Source organism: Scleropages formosus, chromosome 8 (genome assembly GCF_900964775.1).
Source record: "Scleropages formosus chromosome 8, fSclFor1.1, whole genome shotgun sequence".
Lineage (NCBI taxonomy): Eukaryota > Metazoa > Chordata > Actinopteri > Osteoglossiformes > Osteoglossidae > Scleropages > Scleropages formosus.
In genome coordinates, this window is record NC_041813.1 from 17,193,542 (window position 1) to 17,205,162 (window position 11,621).

Sequence of the window (11,621 nt, forward strand, 5' to 3'; positions counted from 1 at the left end):
CTCTTCTCATTACGTCTTCCCCATAAATCCTTCACTGCATTTCAAATCTAATGCTAAGTGATGCTGGTGTCCAATGCAACCCAAAGAGAATAACTACATACTTGAACAGTTCAGGTTGATGTCTAATTACTGCACTGCAGTGTGTTATATTGTGATCATTCTGTGGTTGCTGTGTTCTCAAAGCTCACCTTTCTCCTTGCTTGGATGATCTCATGGAAGCATTTTAAAAGATTTGCCAGCTTAAAGATTCCCCAGGATTCACTCCAAATCAATTTCAACAAATCAACAAGTTTTCTTAATAAACAAGCTGAAATGTGCCTTATACCACATGCAAGATTCTAGAAAAAAAAACAAGAAAAACTCCCCCACAGCTAGTCTGTAAGCTCCTACGTCATTACCGTATTCAGTCGTATAGCATAACCACAAAACAGATTCCACCACAGATGTTGCACCTGTTAAAGCAGCAGGTAGTGTATTGCTGCCTTGCACTTAAAATGCCCTTGGTCTGAATCCTACTGTAGTACCTCTGAGCGCAATACTAAGCTTAAATTGCTCCTCAAAATGTTTGACAGTTGAAACTGTAATACATTTATTCATTTTGCAGATGCTTTTCTTCAAAGCAACTTACAATTATTTACCCATTTAAACAGCTGGGTATTTCTACTGTAGCAGCTCAGGGTAAGTACCTTGCTCAAGGCTACTACAGCTTCACATGAGACTAAAACCTGCAACCTTTGGGTCCAAAATCAGCAGCACTAATCACTATGCTACTAGTAAAGGCTGAAAAATGTTCCTCTCCTAATGAGTTACATTCCGTTATGCATAAAACCTTGTTCATTGAGTCCCTTTGCAAATGCTCAGGTCACTCAGAAACAGCTTAACAAATCGAATCTGGAGAAATCACCAGCTTCTTAAATAAATATAACTTGATGACTGAATTCAGTTCCTTGAATTCAAGTAGTATATTCAGTAGAGAATTTACCATCTTATGCTGCTTAGCAGCACCGTCCCATCCGCCTAACCTATATTTTTGTGCTTTCATATCAAAGTGTAGTTCAATATCTCAGTTTCTTCTATACTTTCGTAAAATGAAGGTATCTCATCAAGAGTTCACCAAACTGTCACCAGAATAAAGCTTAATTCTACCTATTGCCTTTCACTCATTTTCTCTTTTACTACAGTGTTTACCTCAGCAATTTCATCAAATATCCAAGAAAATAAACATAGCACATTACTAGTACCTGAGGGTACATCACTAAGAGCATCAACCTTGATTTATCATGTTCCCTATAAACATTTCAACCTGGATAACATGTGATTACTGAATCTGTAATAAAACTGGTGCATCAAACAAGCCAAATGGAATAACTGCATATAAACAGCAGCGCTGCTGTCTCACAGCACCCGGGTGCAAAGTTTGCATGTTCTCCCTGTGTCAGTGTGGGTTTCCCCGGGTGCTCCTACGGTCCAAAGACATGCTGTTCAGGTTCATCCACAGTGTGTGAGTGACAGCGAGACAGTGTGTTCCACTGATGTATGGATGAGTGACCCTTTGTAAGTAGTGTATCTAGCAGTGTAAGTCACCACGGTGAATAAGGTGTGTGGGCTGATAACACTACAACAAGCTGATTTTATTTCTAAGCTGTTGCCAGTCATTCAGGCTTCTCAAACACTTCTTGCACCATCTTGTGTACTACTCACAGACTGTGTAACAATATAACTGCACTAACCCGTGAGGGGGCAGGGTGCAGTGGCGTGGCTGGTGTGTGGTGGGTCTGAGGTTCAAGCCCTGCCTGGGGTGCCTTGCAGTGGACGGGTATCCCACCCAGGCTGTGTCGTCCTCACACCCCCTGCCCCCTCCCAGCCGCACATTATCAGGTGGGTTCCAGCTTCGAATGAGCAGTTATAGACAATGCAATGTAATTATCCTGTGGTCGGGAAACCATCTTAAACAGAAAAAACTGCTTCTTTAACTTTCATTCTATTTTTTTTAACATGGGCTGCCTAGTGCTACCCTGCCTCACCCTCCCTCCTTCCTTTGGTATCAAGGAAGCAACATGTTTGTAAATTCAGTATTACAGCTCTAGAAATGACAGCAGCTCACATTTTTATTTCTTATTTTCACATACACAGTTAGATACCTGTTAGAAATTTGTATATTAAATTTGAAGCCAAAAAAAGACAACCATGTACTTCATACCAACTTCAGAAGCTTTATGGTGTCTAAATGCTCTCACACAAAAAAGAGAATGCCAGAGAAAATAAAAAAACTTCATTTACAGAAAAATTCAATTTTCATGGTTAAAAACTAAATCATTAGCCATTTTCTGAAGGAAACTGGTAAAATAAAACAATATTTGAAGACTAAGCAAATATTCAAACACTTCAAGAACAATAGAACATTATCAAACACAACTGTCAGCAGGTTTTTCAACACTATCCTGTCAGTCCCTTCATGTTCTCCTTCTTACAGAGGCTCCTCTCCTACATCATCATAGTCAGTGCTGTCAGCTTCAGGGAGTCTTCCATCATGGGTCAGTGATGTTGGAATAGTTCTGTGTCCTGTAGGATTATTTGGATAGAGATCTGTAAGAGATTCATATGGTTTGAACTGCAAAAGTGGTTTGCATAATAGATAATGTAATTTCCTGAGCAACATCAGTGATCTTGAAAGGGTGAATAATTTCAGTTTTACATCAACTTACCTAACTGAGACTTTAGGCTTTGCTCCACAGCAACATCGTCATAGTCACTGGTCTGGTCAACTGCGACATCATCATATTCAAGCTTCTGATGTGCAGGGGAATCATTGTAGTACTCCAGTGTATCTACTGTGAAAATCATCAGAAGAGAATATGTGGGACTTTCACAGCATTTCTAACTCTGATGTTAAAAAAATTGGACCAAAATCTCAAGGAGAGCTGCATAACCATTTCTAGGCCCCATGTCGACATAAAATTCTCTTTACAGGACCCCCCTTAGAAAATTGTCTTTAAATTTCAGCTAATCATTGTACTGAAAATCAGTTTCCCTCACACAGAACTATCTTAGACACCAGTAGCATAGTGATAAATACATATACACTGTTCAAAAAGGGTTTTTACAAACAGATGTCTCTGGAGACTCAGTACCATCATACCAACTTGGAAAGAGTATTATATTTTTATAGGATGCTAAAACAAATATAATAGTTAACCAACATTCTTGAAACAAAAATCCTGATAAAAAGACACAAGTGTAGAGCAAAGGGCAAATCCAACCTGACTGTGTTTCTTGGATCTTCTTTGGCATAGAGGCATTACCGTGATCTTCTGGACTACCTTCAGTCTTTCTCTTATCTAAATAAACAGCCACAGATGCAGATTTCAAACAGCAGGTTTATGTTCTTGAAAATATGCTAAAACTGAAGTGCTTAAAATTTAGCGAAATTGTTTTTAAATCCATATGATATTTAAAAGACACCCATAGCTTACCTAACAGATAGTCTCCTTCAGTTTCCCCAACCTCTTCATAGTCTAAGGGCAGCTCGTCCAGCACATCACCTTACAAAAGAGAAGGTCTTAGTTCATTTATTGTTTTGCCTGTTTTTGTTAGTGGGGGTGCAGTGGCGCAGCGGGTTTGAGCTGTGCTTGCTCTCTGGTGGGTGGGGGGTTTGAGTTCTGCTTGGGGTACGTTGTGATGGACTGGCGTCCCATCCTGGCTGTGTTCCCTCCCTCCCTCTCTAGCTTTACGCCCTGTTTTGCCAGGTTAGGCTCCAGCTTGCCGCGACCCCCACTTGGGACAAGCAGCTTCAGATAGTGTGTGTGTGTGTGCTACAGTGGTTGATCTAGACACCCTACTAAATAAAATGATGATGAGAAAAGCCAAAAGTACCACCTAGTAACTCACCTTTTACTGACAGACCATTAAATATTTCTTCCCAAAAAATACTTTAATTGTGCAGCACACTGGATTATTGAATGTTTAGAGATATTGGTGCCTCATGTAACCCAAATTACTGAAAATTAGGACAAAGTAAAGAATGTTACAAAGCTAACTATGTTTCCTTGGCCACAAAAAGCTGCATTTACTATACTATTTCCTGTAGTCAAGGTGTTCTAATACCTGCATCAATATATTTTGAGGCTGGAAGATATACTTTTCATGTGTTGTTGTGTCTTCACAAATCAGACACTCTTACAGTCCAGTTTTTTAAATTTTCCACAGCTGTCTGTATCTTCTCTACATTTATTTCCTCTTCTGTAGTGACTATAAAATGCGATCATACTTATTCGGGGGTTGAAAAGGTCCTTTAACCTTACCTTGCTCTGTCGCTTGGATAGTATATTTGTTATCAATCTCCTCATAGATGGCTGGATCTAGTCGGTCGTGTTCACTCTTGATGAGTTCTACAGAGAATGTGGAGCAGCATAAGAACTACGAGAAGCACATTGTTTTGCTCAAGCAAAAATAAATGCAGAATTGTTACTCTTTTTCATCTTGCTATAATTCAACTTCATATACGCATTGTACTGTTGAAAGTGTCCAGATTATATCACAAATCCATATACTGAATGTATAAGCATAGATTATTTTTTTAACTAACTAACTAACTTCCTACCTTTCCTCATCACCCAGTTCTTATACATCAGTCCAGCCAACAGTAACAGAAGAAGTGAGATCAGGCACCCAAGAACCACAGAGGACACTGCTGGGACAGACTGGTGTGTTGTGGACTGAAGGTCTTTGGGAGGTCCAGTCACTAGTGGGGCAGTTATAGCTCCACCTTGAATGGGGGTTTAAACAAAGTCTTCTTCAGGATACTAACAATATCATCCACAACTGATAAATACACGAAACAGCATCAGTGGTATTAAGAGTATTACAGTCAGTGTGATAATCAGGGGTTCATGTCCCTCCCAGATTTACCTGCACAGGTAACCCCAGCATCCTGCTTGTGTGAGCAGCTGCTCTGCTGCACTGAAAAAGAACAGTGCCACAGATAGCGCTCACTGCCCCTGCAGTTCACCTCATCCAGCCAGATGACACCATCTCCCTTCTTGAAACTGTCCTCCCTTTCTGCCCTGAGGGCCGCTCCACATCCCAGCTGCCTGCACACCACTGCAGCATCGTCCAGGTCCCAAAAATGATTGCATACGGTCCCCCAAGAGCCATTATGGTACACCTCTACCCTGCCGGAGCAAGTGTCTGTACCCCCCATGAGTCTCAGGGGCAAGTGGCCTAGCAGAGGGGGGAGACTCATGTTAGCCAAGCAAGAAATGAGTTGATCACATTTATCCAACACTTCCAGTACATATAGTCAGCACGTGTGATCCTCCTCTCTTCTGCTTTAATTTGACAGCTGTGTTCCTAAGAAACACCATGTCATGCCAGTTAGAATAAACATGTATAAATACCAATAAACATATTTTCAAGGGGAAAATATGGCTGGGGCAGAACAAATTACAACCCACTAATCATTAATTACTAAAGATTCATACCATTTTCAAATAGTTTGAAACCTATGAAAACAATGCATTAGAAAATAATGACAATACCCTTAAAATAGTGAAATAAAGATTTTTGTTTCTTTCAAGTTGCTCTATAACAGCTTATGTTTTCTTCCTCTGTTTATTTAAATTGTGTGATTAAAATGTGTGTTGTGGTTGAACTGACTATTCTTTTCATTCATGGGACCACAAGGATTTATTGTTTAAGACACTAAAATTCTATGCAGAAATTTTAAATTTTTATTCTTCTAAAGACACACCAGTTCATTCATTCATTCATTCATTCATTCACTGAAGTCATATATGAAACATTGCCGCTCCGTAAAAAAGACTACTGTCAAGATTTTTCTCTTCACAATCTTACCTGAACATGAACTCTTGTAAGTGGAAGAGCCACAGTCAGTGAAGTCCAAAGGGGAATTAACCTTATCGGCTTCTGCAAAGGAAATTGAAGAGGAAGACAATTTATGAATAATGTATGAAGAAATACATCAATATACTACTGTATGTGGGCTTACTGTCAAGTTCACCTGAGCAGTGTATCTTAGCCATCTTGCGATCAGTACAAGTGTTCTGCCCCCATGGTGAAAATGGACACTGCCACAGTGAGGAGTCATGGGGGCGACATTTGAGACCATCATCTCCTGTAGGTTCAGGACTGAGCCTGGAGATTGTCTCATCGACTGTCCCCTTGTCTCCACAGCCGAGCTGATGACAGATCACTGCTGCTGTGGTCTTTTCCATGTAATTAAAGCACCCGCTTCTCCAGCTTCCATTGTAGTAGACCTCTGTATGGCCAGAGCAGCCCTCAGACAAACGCAGAAGCTTGTGCTCTGAGCATGAAAGGGAGAAGAGAAGGCTGAACCAGGAATATTGTCATCATGGGCTTATCCAGTAGATAAGATGAGGATAAAGAAAATAAAATCTCTCCTATCCTGTACCTGAGCACACAACCCCCACGTCCTCCTTGTGACCACAGTCTTGCTGCTCAAACCGTGCTGAGGGACAGTCCCACAGGGACAACTCGCTTCCTGTACAGCCCAGTCGCCCAAGCCAGATGGGTCCAGATCCTGGGCCAAAGTAGGCTGGTATCGGGTTCTGCCCTTTGAGGGCTGTCCCACATCGCAGCTGTCTGCAAGCTACCTGAGCTTCTGCCGGACCCCAGGAGTCATCACACACTGTACCCCAGGAGCCCCCGTGGAAAACCTCCAGCCTCCCGGCACACTCTCCACCACCCCCCATCAGCCGGAGAGATCTGTGGTCTACAGGAGCAGACAGTGTGAGGAAACTGACTTGACTTCAGCTGAAGCGCTTCAGGATTGTAAAAATAGCAACTAGTCAGAACAGTTGCTTTCCTAGATCACAGTCAACTGACATTAAATTGTACTGATCAGGTTTGAATATGATCTGTTAAATGACAATACAGAAATCAGATCTCATTGGGAACACTCACTGGTGCAGATTATGAACACCTGGTCTCTGGGTTTGCAGGTGAGTATTTGTGGAGAGCTGCAGGTCCCCAGATGAGCCTCCGTTCCTGAACACTGGAATCCCGTCACACACCTGTCACCTTCACCTGCCCCAGATGGACGGACCTTCGCTGCAGAGCCACAGCCGAGCTGTCTGCAGACAACGGAACTATCTGTGAAGCTCCAGGACTTCTTGTGGATCCTCCACCACGTCTGGTTATAGAAGACCTCCACCCAGCCCTCACAGTCACTCCCCCCTGACAGCAGCCTGACTCCCCCAACTGAAAGGGACAGAGACGAACCTGTAAAAATGAAGGCGACATGTCTCTGAATCATTTGATATGGGCTGGGCATGTATGTGCTTTTATAATTTCATTGAATATCCATCCACTTCAGTTGTCTCAGCTTCATTTAACCTGTAGGTCCTCACCAGAGCAGATCACTCCTACATCCTGTCCATGAGAGCAGGCTGCCCGACTCCATGGGGACACAGCACACTGGGAGAGTCGAGTCTCGTTCCCATGGCACTGAAATACATCAGGCCAGATGGGACCACTTCCTTCCCCAAACCAGGCCTGTCCCACAGCATGACCGCACTTCAGTTGATGGCAGAGGACATCAGAGGCCCTCATATCCCATGATTCATTACACACAGTCCCCCATTTTCCACTGTATCTCAGCTGTACTCTACCAGAGCACCGGTCAGGACCATTCATTAGCCTAAGGCCTGTGTACCCTGTGAACACCAGAATGAGTTAAATTCAGGCAGTTGTTCTTTTTTGCTAGATCACTCTTACTATTGCTGTACTCTAGTAAAGCACAACACTGAGGACCTTGTTAAATTTGATTTTTATTTTTCATGTGTTTTAGCAAACGTAATGTAAAAGCTAATATTTACAATGATGTCAGAGAAGGAAGACCTTACCAAAACACACCAGTCCAACATCTTTGTCATGGGCACAACTCTGATTGTGTGCTGCTTTTGGACAAAACACAAGATGAGACTCGTTTCCTCGACACTGAAACTCCTCGGCCCACACTTGTCCCTCTCCTCGACCAAATCTGGATGTCCCCACCACCTCTGCAGGTTCCCCACAGTCCAGGGACCTACAGACCACCTCAGCATCCTGCCAGTCAAAGTCAGCATCACACACTGTTCCCCAGATCTTTCCATGTTGAACTTCCAGTCTCCCAGAGCAAGACTGAGTTCCTCCTCTTAGCCGAATCCCTCGATGACCTGATGTAAGAAAGAGAATTACTTGCTCATATGATACATTTCAATATAAAAATAAAAATTTTTATTTGAAAGTTACAGTACTTTCTTTACTGAAATTAGAATTATCAGTGTTTTCATCATCGAAAAAACAGCTTTCTTCGCTTCACTATTATTCTCTGAGATGTACGTCGCTTTGGAGAAAAGCATCTGCTAAATAAATGTAAAAATCATGTAAATGTATTACAGTCATCGATAAACTGCTCTGTGATACCGCAGGTAGAGAAATGTGCAAATAATCATTAAAATAAATTCTTTCAGTGATCTTTTGTATATATAAGTTTCTTTAAATTATTTTGTAAATTAAGGGGGTGCGGTGGCGCAGTGGGTTGGACCGCAGTCTTGTTCTCCGGTGGGTCTGGGGTTCAAGTCCCGCTTGGGGTGCCTTGAGGCGGACTGGCGTCCCGTCCGGGGTGTGTCCCCTTCCCCCTCCGGCCTTACGCCCTGTGTTGCCGGGTAGGCTCCGGTTCCTCGTAAGGGACAAGCGGTTCTGAAAATGCGTGTGTGTGTATTTTGTAAATTTAACATAATTGTTCGTTTTTTGTCTGTGAAATTTGACAGAAAAATTGTGTAAAACTTTTTTTTTAACTACTAAGAGAACATTTTATTCTTCTGAGAACTGACATTTGGTGTGATTAATAGACTGAGGAATGAGGATGCTTTTGGGAGGAAGTAATGACCTATTAAAGAAAAAAGTGGGGTTGAAAAATTACACATACACTTTCTGAACCGCCTGTCCCATATGGGGTCGCAGGGAGCAGGAGCCTACCCTGGCGACACAGGGTGTAAAGCTGGAGGGGGAGAGGACACACCCAGGACGAGACACCAGTCCGTCACAAGGCACCCCATGTGGGACTTGAACCCCAGACCCACTGGAAAGCAGGACCCAGTCCAACCCACTGCACCACCAAGCCCTCCTACATTACAAACAGTAAAAATGAAATTATAAAAAAGATACCAGGGAAAAATGTTGTATACTCTGATGTATACTGTTCCCTACCTGAGAAAGTGATTTGCCCTAAATACATGGAAGGGAAATCCATCTCATTGAAAAGATCTTTTTCACAGTCCCTCACTTTCGATTCAAACCCTTTGCAGAAATCTTCTACAGTTAAGATGTTTTTTACAAAAACTACTTCATATTCTGGTCCACCAGGGAATTCCAAAGGTCCACAGCCCAGCTGTCTGCCCACCACTGCGCATGGATTTAGAACCCGATTTATATCAGCAGATACTGGACGTATTGGCCACCACTGTCCCCAACGATAGAACTGCAATGTCCCTGCACAGGGACTGCCTCCATTCATCAGCCTTTCTTCTTCAGGTCCTAGAAAGACAAGGTAGAGAGTCACTCTCTGAAACACAGTCCTCAATGTACACGCTGTCAACAGGAATGAAAAATTTTCCCTCTGAGGAAACTACTACTACCGGTGTACTGTACTCGTGCATTACTGAACTCACAACTGTTGTGCTGTTACAGTGAAGTTATTGGTAAATTAATTATGATTCTGTTTGAGCAAATATTGAATGTATTTAGACGTAAATTGTTTTTCATGTTTGTAGTAGGCAAAATGTGAGCTGATTCCATCTACTGGTGGTTTATTGTATATTTTACGCATTACTCAGACTTTTACGCTTCTTCTTTGACAGGAAGTAGTTCTGTTGTTATCATCAATGCACATGGTGAACTTCTTTCTATCCTCAACCCTGCAACAGCATCGCCTGTATGTTTTCATTCAGTTTCACTTTATAAATGTTGTAGTCTCTATTTTGTCACGAGATGTTATAATTTTGAGTCGTTATGTTAATCGTTATTGATGGTGTTGTCTTACGGAAATACTGTAAAAATTGTCTGCTAATGTTTGATAAATCAGAGTGACTCTCTGAGGATTATTTTAAGTAATGCATATTTACTTTGTACATTAGATTAGTCCAGTTGTGATGCATTATGGTTTGTATGCTTATGTGAACATGGGTTATACATATACTGTATATTCATTTTTATGCCCTTAGTTTCACCCCTTGCCTAAAACCATTAAACCTGTGGGCAAAATAAACACTTGTCTTCAGAGTCGTGTGAAGGCTGGGAGTTTAGCTGGGAGTTTAGCTGACACAACCATTAAAGCTGTGTAGAGGAGAGTCCAACTTTACTGAAAAATGTCATTCAGGTACCAAGTTTGAAGTCTTTGAAATGTTCTTTTTTTGAAAAAAGTACAACATAATGCAGGTTTCATAAACTTTAAAGTCTTGGATTTGGAATTGAGTATTTGGAATATGTTAAGTTTATATTAATTCAATTAAATTATTATAAAAACTAAAAGGATTACTTCTGACTTTTAATTACAGATAAAATGAGATTTTCACAAACATTTCTGCTGAATGAATTGTGATGTCAGAAAGCTAAAGGATCATACAAGGTCATAACAGTAAGAGTGTTATGAACATTACATGGTGATGAAGTAAAGTAAGTATTCAAGTATTAAAAACTCACCTGTACAAATCAATCCCACGTCACTGCCATGTGTGCAGTTCTGCTCTGGTCTGTCTGCGGTGAGACACTGATGTAGGAAGGACTCATCACCTTCACACTGGAAGTGTTTAGACCAGATGGAACCTTCACCTTGACCAAAGTGAGACACCTTGAGTAGAGCTGAAGGATTTCCACAGTCCAGCTCCCTACAGACCACCTGAGCATCCTGCCAGTCAAAGTCAGCATCACACACTGTAGCCCAGGAGTGATTGAACTTCACCTCCACTCTCCCGGAACAGCGATCAGCTCCACCCTCAAGTTGCACAAAATCTGGAATAGCAAAACAGGTTTGGCAGTTTGCCTTAAAAATTGGCAAAGCAGCTCAGTGTTTGATTGTGAATTGCTGTACATTGTATTTCATTGCACTGATGGCAATATATAGTGAACCAGTAAAGTAACCTTCAAGTGCAAAATCCAAGAAGACTACATTAAGAAATTAATAAAGAGTAACACAGGTGCCACACCCACGCTGCCGCTGCGACAAGCTATACCTGGGAACCGGTCAAGACGGAAGCATAAAAGCCTAAAAAGGCAGTGGCAGGACCAAGATTGACGCGGAACCTTGTTCGCCTCGCGCATCAAGCTTCCCACGACTCACCGTTCTGGTTACCCTTGCTCCTTTCTTCTCGTTCCTGCTTCTTCGCCCCATGTTCTTTGCTCCCAGGTCCTTGCCCCCGATCCCTGCCCCCCGAAACCCCCTGACCCGGTTGGGTTCTTATGCTCTTTGACCTTTTGCCTGAATACTGACTTCGCCTCCTGCATTTCCCTCAGTACGACGTTTGCACCTTGGCTAACTGCGCCTGTCTGTGCCAATGATTATTAGATCCTCCTTAATAAACATCCTGTTCGCTCTGCACTTG

General features: G+C 42.1%; 2 protein-coding genes across 2 annotated transcripts; both read right to left on the reverse strand.

The window, feature by feature from the left end:
* Nucleotides 1-2,467: 2,467 nt before the first annotated feature.
* LOC114911065 (antigen WC1.1-like) lies at nt 2,468-6,929 on the reverse strand. Its single transcript, XM_029254130.1, has 11 exons — nt 6,914-6,929; nt 6,431-6,751; nt 6,020-6,322; nt 5,854-5,925; nt 4,909-5,220; nt 4,601-4,765; nt 4,302-4,388; nt 3,474-3,542; nt 3,261-3,338; nt 2,706-2,831; nt 2,468-2,586 (listed from the first exon to the last, which is right to left on the reverse strand). The coding sequence occupies exons 1-11, from the start codon at nt 6,927-6,929 to the stop codon at nt 2,468-2,470; spliced, it is 1,668 nt and encodes a 555-aa protein (XP_029109963.1).
* A 574-nt stretch (nt 6,930-7,503) lies between these two features.
* Nucleotides 7,504-9,287, reverse strand: LOC108938850 (scavenger receptor cysteine-rich type 1 protein M130-like; the record flags this gene model as incomplete). The annotated part of the gene is made up of 3 exons (XM_029254131.1): nt 9,232-9,287; nt 7,884-8,195; nt 7,504-7,694 (listed from the first exon to the last, which is right to left on the reverse strand). Coding segments are annotated over exons 1-3 (546 nt in total), but the record flags the coding sequence as incomplete, so codon positions are not given.
* Nucleotides 9,288-11,621: the final 2,334 nt, after the last annotated feature.